Below are 15,396 nucleotides of genomic sequence, written 5' to 3' on the forward strand. Positions count from 1 at the left end.
GTCGATGAGCTGTTCAAGTTCCTACGCTGTTGGAATGTTGGAAAATGTTGGAAAATCTGTTTCAGAGAATGTGTCGTCACCTATCCCGGACGCACATCACGTTTTAGTCACCCGCCATTGTTGCAAAGCTGCAGACGACAATACGGTCACGTGACCGGGCACTTTTCCAAATTTGGTCAGAACTATTTCCCTAGGGAAATAGCCTTTCAAAAAATACCCTCTGACGTCACTTTTGTCGATCCGATGGGGACTAGACGTATCTATTTTTCTCGTCACGTGACGTATTCTGGCGAATCGCGACATGGAATGAGCGCGTGGTGTGTTATAATTGGGTATATTTTACAATCCCGCAGTCCTAGGAAATGGTTCCCCCGTTGAGAAAACATCTGACCATACATCCGAAATGCTGGTAACTAATCGATGATACCCCTGATCAATCACGTGACCTTGTGTATGTAAATGTGGCATTCATGTATATTCTAGAAAGCTATTGTCTATTTGACGCATTTGTAGTTACTTAAGATTCAGTCTGTTGAGAAACAGTGCTAGCGAGACAACAGTTGGTGCTACTCTAGCAGTTACTAAATATGTCTAGTTGGATAAGGAAACGACGGGGCCATGTGCGATCTATTGTCAACGCCACCCACCGATCTGTACAGTGTCCTTTTATACAAAAGTGGATGGATCAGCATTTGATATATACAAGAAAAGCGAGGGACTTTGTGCAGTCAAAGAAAATGTATGAATCGTACAGATCATGGGTTGAACGTTATTCATCGGGGGACCGGCAAGTATTAGTAATGGTGACTGAATGTCGATTTTTCAAGGTGAGAACATAGTTCTGTGTAAATACCCCATCGTTTTCCAATGGTAGACTAGGGGAGGTAGACGGTAGACGACATTTCTTTTTGTGCATTTTTACTCGGACGGATGTGTAAGCATCAATGAAAAAAATACGTTTGCTTCCATTTCGCTTTCAGCAACTCAGTTCACGTATTCTACAAAACAAATATGTGACTAAATCGAAGTTAGACGGGACTAAAATTTACAGGGGAGTTATATTGAAATCTTCGGGGAGAATTTCGACGACAAAACCACAGTGGAATGTGCTGGCAAGAGCTGCGAGGAGTTTCCTTGATGATACGAACAGAGAATTACCACTTGAGGTAAGGACTTTTGTTGACTGCTTTAGATACTCGACAATGATGTGCACGGGGTTCTAGACGTTTCGGCACCAAGTCGTTTCGGCCCAAGACGTTTCGGCCTCCCGATTTCAGGCCCCAAGTCGTTTTGGCACCGCGACTGACCCAAGACGTTTCGGCACTACTCAGGGCTATCTGAGGGAACTAGTGCTGGAGCGTAATGTTGCAAATCAAAGCACTAGAAAAGTAAGTGTCAAATAACATTCATGTACATCATGCTTCACTTTGTGAGAACATAGTAAGAGGCCGTAAGAAAAAAACTTCATATCGTTTTTAAATCTGTGACACAAGTTTATCGATAGCAATAGCCGCCGACACGGCAAATGTTTGAAAGCGGTGCCAAAACAGCACGGCAAATGTCACACAAATGCACAGAAAAGTACTGGTCAGAACGCAAAGGTCACGCTTACGAATATGACTGGTCAGTCAATTACTAAATAGTTTGAAAACAAATCGAAACAGGGATGCCGAAACGTCTTGGGTTGCGGTGCCGAAATGACTTTGGGACGGAAATTGCGAGGCCGAAACGACCAGTTACCATGTGCGCGCCTCTCCTGTACAACTGATTGCATGGTTTGCAGTAAAATGAGAATCAGAAATTTCACTAAATGTGCACAGTCTGCGCGTGAATCTTCTTCCAATTGTGCTTTGATCATGGATGTAAAAATTTTTTTACATCCATGCTTTGATAGATATGAAATGAATTTTATTGCCTACAGAAACGTGTCTGATGATCAAAGGTCAATTATAAACAAATTAAACAATTAAAATGATTTGTCATGATTGTGTTGCTAATATCGGTAAAACGTGCATTTGAAACTACGAAAATGCTTCGAGTGTACAACTCAACTGATAATAAATTAAAGATGCCGTAAGATAAGAATCACTGACCGTCGATTTACGATATGAATCACAAACTATCGATTCGGTAAAACCAGCATATTTGTAATCATTGAGTTCAAATGTATAATATTTTACAAACTGCTGTCTATCGGCTTATAACATCTAACAGCCTGAGTGCCCAATCGGTCAAGACAAAACCTCGCGGGATTTTCTTTCAAATAATGAAACAAGTTCACAGTAGGGATGAGCTAGGGTAGTTTCGCCACAGGAAACAACGGGCACTCACGCCACGGAGTTTGAATATCAATCATGGCCTCTCACCTGACGCTACAGACAAATAATTTTATATTGCATCAGTCTTGACTTCGCTTTCACTGATAATAGATTTAGTGTCCGTGGTTCGAGATAGCTTGACTGTCACAACATTTACATTGAAACGCAACAGACTCTCCATACATTTTTTGTGGCAAGTAATGCGAATCCAGGAAAACGTATATAATTATTCACGAATTTGGTTTACCATGTTACTTGTTTACTTTTTTCTAACACACTGAGTATGGTTATTGTTTTTAAATCGGCAGTCTCCCTTACATGAATAAGTGAAGCGTTAACTTGTGAACTACAGGTCCGACTGTTAAAGACATGTAGTAGGGTGATCAATATGCCTTGAAGTGGCAATCACAAATGAGGAGCGGGATAGGTGCGGCCATGGTGTGGCTTTGTCGTGACCCATAGTCAATTTATGTGTATATAGAGAACTGCAGGCATGAACTGATATGCCCTGTTGGCAACTTTGTATTGAGTGTGAAGTACATACATGCATGTGCGAGTGTATGCAATCCTTTGGCCTTAGATTGGGCGAAAGGATGCGCCACTGTATGGCTTAGGCCTAACGTCTTGTCTTAATTATCTTTGTAGGTGAGAACTGTTCGCGACAGACGAGATGCAGGGCGATGTGTGTTTTTGACGAGGGATATTGAGGCTTGGGATGTTGTGTGCGAGTACCAGGGGAAGCTGATAAGTGTGGAGGAGTCAAAGCGACGGGAGGAAGTGTACAGACGAGAGGGGAAATGTCCACGAATGCTTCACGTTATCGGACAAAAGCACGAAGTGTAAGTGTAATAAATTTGAGCACAGACAGTACTTAGAGCGAGAGTATGCATTGTGTTTCTTTTTGTGTGTTTTCTCCAGGAGACTCCGTGCGTAATTGATAATTGCTCAAGATTATGCGAAAACAAAGACAAGATTTGGATACGGAAATTATTATGTGGCTGAGAATGCATTTACATGCATTTTGCCAGCATGACAGTGGCAATGCACCACCATGTCAATGTGTTAACTACCTGACGCGCTGACAAACAAACAATAAACAAACAAACAAACAAACAAACAAAGTTTACAATGACCAGCTGTCCCACAAACAATACAGTTGTATACGACGCACGGGCGACACACATACAAGCCAATGGTATCGTACTGCCTGTCAAAACCATGTTTACTTTGCATTGCTCTCAGGCCAAAACACTGCATCATGGCTTCCGCTTAGCACTACACGGCAACAACAACACGAACTCTCATGGAAACACTTTCGAGGTTATAAGTGTTTTGAATTCGCAAGTTCTTTAATTATCTGCGATCTTAAATTTTGTGCGCATCAATCACAATCACAATGTTATTTGCAGACTATTTTCATGATAAAATTATAGTAAAACATAACTTGTTTTTTTTTTAATCAGCATCGACGGATACGACGTTCCGGATGGTGTGGAGAATGTCGGAGGTCTCGTTAATCACAGCGCCAACAACGTTAACCTGCAATTATTTCGGATAGGAGATCGTGTAGTGTTTTTGGCAACGAAAAATCTTTGTCGGGGAGTAGAACTGTTATACAACTATGGTGACGGTGGTGAAGAGGATTTCTTTAGAAGTTCTCAGACACTTACCGAAAATTAAAGCCCCATTAACTTTACTGTTTGTGCTATCTTAATTATGTCGGTTTCTGATCAAACGCAAATTATGGAAAAATTTATTCCCAAACATTGGCCACAGAAAGTTTCAAAACCTTGCTAACGGGGAGACAACTTAATATTTTACCAGGTAAATTATTTTTTACTTGAAAGCCAAGGGCGTGCTTAAATTTGATTGACACAATCTACCTGTTAAGGATTGAAATAGCAACATTCTCCGAGTAAAAGTCCCATCAGCTGTTCTTGACCAATACTAGAAAACTTTCTGTGTCCACACTATGGGTAAAACTTTGGCTTGAGTTTATACTTTTGATTTAAAATTCTCATGATAAAAATAATTCGAAAGATACAGCTATTGAGCCTTTAATATAACCAGGTTATTACAAAAAAATACCGGTATTTACGTCCGAGTACGTCGTGCAATGTACGAGGATATAAGATAACATTATTGTTTTGCACCTTTCAGTTGAATTTTATGTGCAAATTTGAAAAATATTGCTTCAAAAACTGCCGATGCGAACAACTGTCAACGGCATATTGACAACGCAAAAAAAATGCTACAATGTATGTTGTTTTCGTCCTAGACGCCTGTGTACTAGTGCGTGCTCTGATCTGGGGTGTTGTGACAATGCCTGGCACCTCCATTGTACGGTGTACTCATGACGTAAATCCCGGTATTTTATGAATAACCTTGTTATTATTACGTGCAAATCTAAAAAAATATTGCTTTAAAAAACTGCCGATGCCAATATCGGATTTTCGATCGTGGTATAGCGTTTTGAGTACAATACTGAATGCGCACGACAGTGAGCGGTCTGATCACATTGTGTGGGTTTGGCTGGCGCAAAGCCAATTTCAAGTTGTGAATTATGAAGAACGAAATCTTCGCCTAGTGGGGAAAATCACGCAATCTCACCATCGTGAATTTGTTTTTCGAGAAAAAAATTGGTTTGAGACTGTGCGGTGAAACTCCATATAAGTTACGGCAGTAGGTGCATGAAAAATAACGGAATTTACTCAATGATGCTTTTTATTTTTCTTGCAAGTGAGCAAATATTGCGTTGTAAAAATGTCGGCTTGAACGAAACCCTGTCCAATAATTTCTCTTTAGAATTTTGAATTTCTCTTTTGTCTTTAATTTTGTCTTGTAAATTACCATTGACTGCCTGCCTAGGCTAATACATTGATAAGCTTGTTCTGTAGTGTAGTGTGATACCAAGAATCCCTAACGCTTTACCAGACGTTTTTACGGACTCTTATTTTGTTGGGTGATTCTCCGTCATTTAATATTTATTGTATACAATTTCAATGTACATTGTATATCTAAACTCTGACTAATTATTAAATATGTCTTTTACTTGGTATGGCAGCCAAGAGAACGTACACAGTTGTCCGACTACGTTACTGGTATTGGAGAGTGTTTGATGAATCACAAGTACATGTATGATGCTGTGTTTTGAGTTTTTCAACTAAAGAAATAGACAAATCATTTCGATCATCCAGCTTGACATCGTCAAGCGTTATTTAAAAGAGAATACGTTACTGGTATTGGAGAATGTTTGATGAATCACAAGTACATGTATGATGCTGTGTTTTGAGTTTTTCAACTAAAGAAATAGACAAATCATTTCGATCATCCAGCTTGACATCGTCAAGCGTTATTCAAAGGAGAACATCCTTCGTATTTATTGAGAGACAACAGGAATGATCTTTAAAAAAACATTATTTAAATATAGACACCTTCCCTTTCACACCTGATATACAGTACTTTCTTTCGGGCTTATACATGTACAGCACCATAGCTTGCAGAACTGTGTAGAATATTCATCTGCATATTCAGCTTGACACTTTAATCGCCACTTGATGTGAAAACAATTCAATGGCTTAGGGGTGGAACATTTCATATCTCCGAGGGGGTCTGAAAGATTTTGGAAAAGAAACATTCCCAGCAATCGTCAATTAAAAAGATAAGCAGCAGATAGATGGCTTGACGTAAAACGTTTTCAACCTAGAAAAATATGGCGCCTCATCATTCTTCTAGGACCCCCCCTCCGTTGAATATCGAATTGTCCATCCATTATATAGGTAGTTTTATGAGAGCGATCTCTTTTCATCTGAGAAATTCATCTGGTTTCGGTTTACGAGAATCGGAAGTCTAAGGTAAATACTTGATCTTGAATTGATGTGGAAGAGTTCATATGACGCGTTATTACATACATGTAAGGGGATGACCAGCCTCCCGGGACCAGCCTAAATTGCTGAGGAATGAACTCGGAAACAAAATTGGTGAAATAAACTCAATTTGAACTAGCGATTAGATTCGGTTGAAGAAATGTTATGAAATATTCAGCTTCGAATAACAATTGCCTAAACATTTCTGAATAATACCCATCAGCTGCCATTTGAGAAAGACACCCTCCTTCTAAAGTGTAGTTAAACTTGACCAGAACGACAATGGCTGCTGACAAGCTGAACAACTTGAAGCAGGATGAGAAGGAGAAGTTGAGGCACACTCTCCATGAGAAAAGCCAGATTTCCAATGAGTGTGTGCTCTGGTCTGGGGGCACATGTCGTAATGGTTATGGTGCTATAACCATCAGAGGTGAGAACACTTTTACAGCTTATGTCCATCAAATCGCTGTCGTAGTTAACGGTCAGCGATTGGTGGGCAAGCCGTTTCAGTGTTCCCACCTCTGCAACCATAGACTGTGCGTCCGGCCGGAGCATATCTTTCAGGAAACCCGACTTCAGAATAATTCTCGGAGAGCGTGCTTTGCCAAGCCAAGTCGGGCATGCCCACACACCCCTGCGTGTATCAGGTATAAGTCTATGTGTAAATTGTATAGTATCAAGATAATATGATTTTGCATTTATAATCCGCAAGCAAAGTGTAATTGTTATTGTTATGTCGCATATTTTACATACCATTTTTTGATCAGTTATAGCCTAGTCTCCTATGAAATAGTCTCAAACACCGCATTATAAAATGTAGTTGTGTTTTATATAAAGTTGGAAATGCCAATCATACGGTAAGGCCGAAGTAATTAAATTCTTTGTTTTGCGTCCCCACCCGCGTAGGTTTTTAAGGTTTCCATGAAAAACACACACAGTGTACTTGAATAGGAAATTTTAGGACATGACCGCTTAGCTTTTCTGAACTAAAATTTTGTTACAATTTTTTATTTGCTGCAATTGAATTACATTGTGTTAATTTTCTTGTGTGTGTTTTCCGCCGCTTAGACGCGTACCTTTTCCCATTTAGAGTGGACGCAAAACAAAGGATTTAATTACTTTGGCCTAACTGAGGTGGCAGCTAGCCATTCCTTGACAATGTGTCCATATGCCTGTACACGTTCACCATTTTGCTATAAAAAAGCTGTCGATGTGGGAGTAACAGAATTCAAAACTTGTAGATACCGCTGAAAGCAGCTCCCTCCCTACCATAAGTCGATTTTATTTAGTATGCTTAAGGTAGGGCGAGGGCTGTTTTTAATGGCAACTACGAGCGAACGTTCGAAATCACGATTTCATATGATTACATAGTATCGTAGCTAGCTGCAACCGCATGGTTTCTATGTCAATTTTTAATCATCAAAATGAAATTTACAACTGTATAGACTATACAGAGTGAGCACTGTGTGAGGGACTGCGTCGCTTAGGCTCAGTGCTGCGGTATAAACTCGATACAAAGAAAGATATATTCCATCTTTAGGCGTACCTAGCCCAACTTTCTGTCTATTAGGCCTAAGAACACCCTTCGGACCAGGAAAAAATTATCTGTACTAAAGAGCTGACCTTAATATACAAGAATAAAATATATGAAAATCATAGCATTTGTCTAGAAAAATCTGTCTTTAATAGAGAGATGTCCCGATTAGAAAGGTGTCCAGATTTGAGGTGTCCATAATGCAAGGTTTCACGCCTTTCTTGTCAGGACACCTCTCTACAAATGTTTTCAAAATCAAACTTATGATTTCAATAGAATGTTAAATGCTACTTTAAGGACACCTCTCTGTTTTGGGCAGTTTTTCTGTTCCCAGAGGTGTTCACTTTCACTGCATTACACATAAAGCTAACCTGTATAATCAAACGCCCTCTGGCGGCTGGCTTTGGCTGATTCTGTGAGTTGATCTGTAAATTACCACGCATGCACGAAAACTCATTTTTTAAATTTCACTTTTATATTTCAGATAAGGTTTTTCAACCATCCCTGCAAAGGTTTACACCGTTGACAACATGCACTCGAGTAACTATAGCTCAAACAAGCTGTGCGCGACCGCGCCATGTTTGTTTACTTCCGCAATTAGGCCTGTATGGTATTGGACAGTTATTCTGTTTGTAGTGCCACTGGAATCAAGCAAACCTAACAACTGAGAAAATCATGGTGATCGATAGAAGGTAACCTGTTCAGTTCTGTCAGGTAGGTAAACCGGCGCAGAGACCTGCACACACGTTGTGACACAGATCCGTAGCCCATGCCCAGTCAGCTTTCCTCGACGATGCTGTGTGTGTAGTCGGAAAACGTAGGCACACACAGCATCATCGAGGAAAGTTGTGGGCTACGAAACTGCAGCAATCTGTGGATTAACTTCAGAGACCTTGTAATCTCTGCTCGAACGAATTTGCATCTCCATCGCTATTGTGGCAGTTGTGGGGGCTTGGCTGACCATTTTATAAAGATTACAGTAGTCGACTGTGCTGTAATATTGAGGGCATGCAATGGGGCTTGTTTCTCTGCAGTGGCAAAACAACTTATTTGTTAAAATAAAACTTGTCTAAGGGTGCGGGCCAAGTAATCGACACTTTTTTTATTAAAACAATTATCCGGAAATTAATAAGCTCCGAACCCCATCAAATTATATATTTTCTAACAACATTACAGTATACCGCTGAGGCAATGTCACTCTAAAATTGTGTCTTCTTTAAATCTTATTCCAGCCACAAGACTCAAATCTGCTCCAATGGAATAAAACAATTGCATTCACAGAGCCATAAAGATATGCCTTGGCAAGATAAATGTCAACTCTGGGCCCTAACTTGATAACTTCCATCCAGGCCAGCACCCCTCCCTATAAACATTGATGCAGACACATCAGGCCAATATCAGAGCATAACAATGCACTCACAGAGTGTGACTGCAATATGTTCTTCTATTTTATTTTAATTATTTTCAAAATAAAGGCCAGAGTCATATGATATTATTTGCAGTTATAGGTCAACTTTATGAAACATAAATTTTCAGACCAATTAGACATAGAAAAACAAACATCAATTAGTGCAGACGCAATACACTTTCTAATGTATTTTCTAATTACACTACCGCTGAGGCAATGTCACTCTAATATTGTGCCTTCTTTACACCTTATTCCAGCCACAAGACTCAAATCTGCTCCAATGGAATAAAACATGCATTCACACAGCCCTAAAGATGTGCCTTGACAAGATAAATGTCATCTCTGAGCCCAAACTGGATAACTTCCATCCAGGCCAGCACCCCTCCCTATAAACATTTATGCAGACACATCAGGCCAATATCAGAGCATAACAATGCCACTCTCAGACTGTCACTCCAATATGTTCTTCTATTTTATTTTAATTATTTTCAAAATAAAGGCCAGAGTCATATGATATTATTTGCAGTTATAGGTCAACTTTATGAAACATAAATTTTCAGACCAATTAGACATACAAAAACAAACATCAATTAGTGCAGACGCAATACACTTTCTAATGTACTTTCTCATTACACTACCGCTGAGGCAATGTCACTCTAATATTGTGCCTTCTTTACACCTTATTCCAGCCACAAGACTCAAATCTGCTCCAATGGAATAAAACATGCATTCACACAGCCCTAAAGATGTGCCTTGACAAGATAAATGTCATCTCTGAGCCCAAACTGGATAACTTCCATCCAGGCCAGCACCCCTCCCTATAAACATTGATGCAGACACATCAGGCCAATATCAGAGCATAACAATGCCACTCACAGAGTGTGACTGCAATATGTTCTTCTATTTTATTTTAATTATTTTCAAAATAAAGGCCAGAGTCATATGATATTATTTGCAGTTATAGGTCAACTTTATGAAACATAAATTTTCAGACCAATTAGACATACAAAAACAAACATCAATTAGTGCAGACGCAATACACTTTCTAATGTACTTTCTAATTACACTACCGCTGAGGCAATGTCACTCTAATATTGTGCCTTCTTTAAATCTTAAATTTTGAATTTTCCAGACACAGGCCAAAATCTTATGCTATATCTGTGCTAACAATTGAAATAGTACGTTAAAAATTGAACTGAATGAGTGGCTATTTTGAAATATGTTGTAATTAGCTTGACGTTTTTCACTGGCTTATGTCCAGTTTTCCGATTGGCTTATGTCCAGTTTTCCCATCGGCCTATGTCCAGTTTTCCGATTGGCTGATGTACTTATATTCTGATGAGATTCAAGCATTGTTTTGAGTTGTACCACTTTGTTGAAGGTATATCAGTAAAGGAAAGTTGTATTTAATCAGTAGGGAGATGCTTAATTCTGTTAGTGATAAACATTAGTTTGTAGGTGGAGATAGAGGCACGTACAAATACTGTAAGCTTTGATAATCTAGGGTTGAATTTAAAATGTCATTTAAAAAAGGCCTAACACAGTGAGGACTTTGACACCTGTACCAGAATTTGGAATGGGCCAGAGCAATATGGCGTCCAGTGATTGCACTTGGGCACGATACTAACTACTTATTCTTACTGCCTCATGCAATTAATTTTCTAAGTATCTTTCTTCGTGATTCATATTTGAAAGACATTCTGTGTGTGTGTCTCTAGATTAGTTGAGCAAATATTAATGTGATTGAGGGTGGGAGACAGTTTTACTGGCAAGATCGATTGCTACGGCCATGGAAGTATTATACTTCCATGCTACAGCTGTATACAGCTGTACTGCGTGAGGGCGCCCTCAAGGAATCCATCAGATTTTGAAATGGAAAGTTTTACTTGTTGGTGTACAAGTCTAATTAGTACGCATAACACCAAAATAAAATATCAAAAACTATAGAAGCTGATAAAAAGGATCTTCAGACTGATTAAATAACGGTAGTCAGAAGGTTTGACAAACTTTACAAATATAAATAAGGGAGCCTTCAGTAATTATAGGGGCTGGGCCGGAAAAATTGGGCAGGGTCACTTTTTAGAAAACAATTCAAGGGGGAGGGTCACTTTTTATGAATCTATCTTGGGGGAGGGTCACTTACGACAGAAGCTGATTTTATGGCCAAAACTTTGATTGTCCATGTGATATTTCCTGAATAGCAAATCACCAACAAAATACATGCACATTATAGACCGCTCAAAAAAATCATAGTTTCATCATAGACCACAATGCATAGTGAATCGACATTACAGTTAAATTCCAAATCAAATGTGTTGCACAACCATAGACCACTCTAGTCTAATCAAGAAATTAATATCAATAATCAAGCATACATATATGCACAGATTAATCTAATTTTGTACTAACAAAAAAAACATTCACAGTTTCATCATAGACCGCAATGCATATTGAATCAACATTTCAGTGAATTTCCAAAATCAAATTTCTTGCACAACCATTGACTTGTAACCACTCTAGTATAATCAAGAAAATTTATATCAATAATCAAGAGTACACAAATTTAAAGATTTACCTATTTTGTATTGGAAAAACTATTGATAATTTCATCATAGACACCATGAATAGTGGTGTGCGCGAAATTCCCCAAGGCCAAACTCTCCCTGTAATTACTGAAAGCTCCATAAGTTATTGAAGTTAAGTTACTTTTTTCAATATTACAACAGATATATATATATATATAATATATATATATATATTATATATATATATATATATATATATATATATATATATATATATAGTGTGTGTGTGTGTGTGTGTGCCCAAAGTGTGTTTGTATGCGAGTATTGCCCTATTATAAAAAAACACAACGATTCTCCCCATTGAGCTTTAGCTTTTCCAAATTATGGTGACCCCTTTCACCAAAATCAAGATCAAGGTGACCCAAACAAATCAACACCCGCTCCCCGCATGACACTTTATAGTCCATAGGTAGACTACAGTACATGTAACTCAATATAAATAATTCACCTGGGATATTATAATATTTTGCTGCGTTTCTTTGCAGATCGCGAATCTGCTAAATAAATTCAAATTGCGGTGTAAAATAATAGATACCAACATGTTCAAACACTTCCTGGTCAGTGAATTCAAAGATGAGTAAAATGTTTCACACACCGTTGCTTTGTTGTAAGTCTATCATGACATAAAAGATCCGGTAAGGAAATGTAGATGAAAGGAACCGCCTTCTCTACGTATGGATTTAATGAATTGATGAAAACTTTTCCCTCATTCTGTGCCTGGAAAATCAATAAACTTTATCAGCAATTAAGATTATCAAAATTTAAATAATCTGGTGCGTTTGAAAATGAACAATTGCATTGTTGAAGGATAATGATCATTGACAACGTGTTAACAGCAATCTTTAGATTAATTCTATGGCTAAAATGCTTATTTAAGATACTTCTGGTCTGTCTTTATTCGCACACAATGAGCACTGAAAGTGAACAAGATGGAGTTTATGAACCTATTATGGTCACTATCGGCTATTCAATTTCATTCGATTCAATTCAAATATCTTTTCCACTGTCCATAAAAATTACCTTTGCGCTCATCGAATTTTAATCGAAACATAAGACAACATAACTCTACAACACTAGATTTAATGACAATCTAAAATTGACACAGCTGTAGGCATACATGACTTTCTAAATCGACCTTTTTACCAGCCTGGAATGAATAGGACCACCCTGAAGGGAGCATATGAAATTGGCAATGAGGATGACGAGGTGAACCATCAATGATATTAAGAGCTTTTATATTTACTGCAGAGTGATGAAGACTTGATTAAGCAGTTTTGCCGGTGACCGATTAATTGTACAGTTCCGCCACGTTCACAATTCGGGAAAGTTTGTTTCTGTTTTTGGCAGAGAAGATACCACACCTTAGGTTAAAATTATAATTCAAACACTCTTAATGAGAGACATCTGCACAGTTAGGAGAGTATTCTTGCAGGCATCGAATGAGTTAAGCATTCTAAGGAGGTGTAATCACTGTAAGGCCTCTTTTCACTAGACAATCAATGTTTATCTAAAGCAAAGCTTTTCATTTTGATACAATCCTACACTTACCCCAAGTCTGTGAGTAAATATTTAATAGACATTAAATCAGGTCCAATAATCGTTATCATTCAAGGTAACTAAGAAAGTTACCAGGTCCAAGGAACATATTGAAAATGACAAAGGCAATGGGGTCATCTTGAACCACAAAGTAGTGGTGGATAAGTAACTCTGCCAAGAAAAAAATAAGCCAATGGGCGGTGGGCGAGCAACCTTACCGTACATAGGACCTGGCACTGACTGTGAATGAGAGTATTGTAATTCACAAACTCAACAAAAATAGGTACTGTGTTACATAACTAAGGTTCATTTTGGACGGTTTTGCAGATGCATACCGTGTGTGTCGCTTATAGATACTCTTTAATAAAAGAGTGGTTTTGTATGATGAAATTTCGTTCAATTCGTCACGTGGTTCGCCCAACGACATGACCAGGAAATTGTAACATCGAGGATGGGATCAACCTTGATTGATCAGAACATATTTATTTTCATTTTCGCCACCTTTTCAACCCTAAAACAAAGCCTTACATACTCTTCACGCTGCAATTGCTGATTCTTAAAAAAATGTCGTCGTCTTAGAAAATTCTCCTTTGTATTTTTAGTTTTAGAAAAATTTGTATTTCTGTGTTTTATTACCCAAAAAGGCTTGCTGCATTGTTTAAAGATAATGACTATTGCCAGCTTGTTTACGGCTATCGATAGTTCAATACCATAGCTATAAGATCATGTTTGGGATTTTTGCCCAGGCTGCCGTTGTTTTCACTCATGCAACCAATAAAACAACAGCAGTCTGAAGAAAGCAACAATAAAATAATTGAACTACATTAACTCGATCAGTACTTATACAATATGCCAAACGTGTAGTTTATCAGCTATGCATACGCAAGTACAAAGAACTCAATCTCTGATAATAATGTTGGACGCCTAGTTTACTCAGATCACGTTTAATTTTGCTGGTCCTAGATTATGTTTGGCAGTCTAGCACTAGTCCAAGAAAGGAGAAAATGAGCTGTTCTAAAAGTGAATGCGGATTAAAATAAAATTGTACGTTTGTGAAAATCGAAAATGCATATTTTGAATTTGAAAATGTCAAATATATTTGAATTTGATTTTTTGAGAAATCCTCCGTATTGTGTTTCTCAAGTACTATAATTTGTACTCTGAAAAGTTTTGAGCTTTACAGTTTCTAAGTGAATGGTACCTTAAATGAGGTTCTCTAAAATCTCTGTTTTCGACGATTAAATAAATAAATGACAAGGTCGATACGTCCTTAAAAATCATAGAAATAAAGCGTATAAGTAAAAAACATATATATTGACATTTTAATTTGTCCATTGAAGTCGGAACCAAAGTCATTTTACCGCTTTCAGTCATATTTAATTTTTGCCTACCGTTTTTCTTCTATTATTGACCAAATCGACTCGTTTTCATCGCCTACTCCGCCTACACTTTGGAACGTCAGTATTCGGTAAGCGATTTGTGTGAGGGCGCACTTATGGAGCTGAGCGGAGCTGACGACTTGACCACTTAGTGCACTGAGACATCTATGCCTTGTTCGGCACTTACTCATTCATTGCAGATATTGACCGTTGGGTTAATGAGATGCGTTGGAACCTTTCCAACCGGAGGAGCTCGGCAAGAAAATCTACATGATTTCCATTGGTTATTAAGAACCACTCCCCACAACCTTACAAAATGTGTTCGCTCCTATAGGTACAGCGAAGTAATAATAATTGACATTTATTTCATTTAATGGCATGCATATTCGACATGAAAATGCCAAGATTCTATAAAAACAGTGACTCTATCTGTATATAGTATTTTGCTTCACAGCTTTACCACATAGATGCTGACTTCAAGGAAAGTATTCACCTTGTTTGAGTTAATTTGCGTTTTGCCCTTTTGACATTGCAATGCAAAGACCACTCCTCCCCCACCCCCGCCTCCAGTTATTCTTTACATTATAAGGTTTCTCTCCTGCAATGCAAAAACTATTATAATAAAATAGATAGTGTAGATGTGACAGCCAATTATATATATACAGATAATAAGATACTATTCGGAATGAATGGAATACAGCAATGTACTAAAAGTCGACATATCAATAATGGAATTTCAAGGATTACGGCATGTCACCTTGAAGAAAGCG

The 15,396-nt window shown here is 38.1% G+C and overlaps 1 protein-coding gene across 1 annotated transcript; it reads left to right on the forward strand.

The window, feature by feature from the left end:
* Positions 1–539: 539 nt before the first annotated feature.
* On the forward strand, positions 540–5,394 carry LOC139123720 (uncharacterized). Its single transcript, XM_070689876.1, has 4 exons — positions 540–827; positions 981–1,166; positions 2,964–3,157; positions 3,782–5,394. Exons 1-4 carry the CDS (start codon positions 588–590, stop codon positions 3,996–3,998), a joined length of 837 nt encoding a protein of 278 aa, XP_070545977.1. The 5' UTR covers positions 540–587; the 3' UTR covers positions 3,999–5,394.
* The last annotated feature ends 10,002 nt before the right edge of the window (positions 5,395–15,396 follow it).

The sequence above is a fragment of the Ptychodera flava genome (assembly GCF_041260155.1).
Source record: "Ptychodera flava strain L36383 chromosome 23 unlocalized genomic scaffold, AS_Pfla_20210202 Scaffold_23__1_contigs__length_28996876_pilon, whole genome shotgun sequence".
Taxonomy (NCBI): Eukaryota; Metazoa; Hemichordata; class Enteropneusta; family Ptychoderidae; genus Ptychodera; species Ptychodera flava.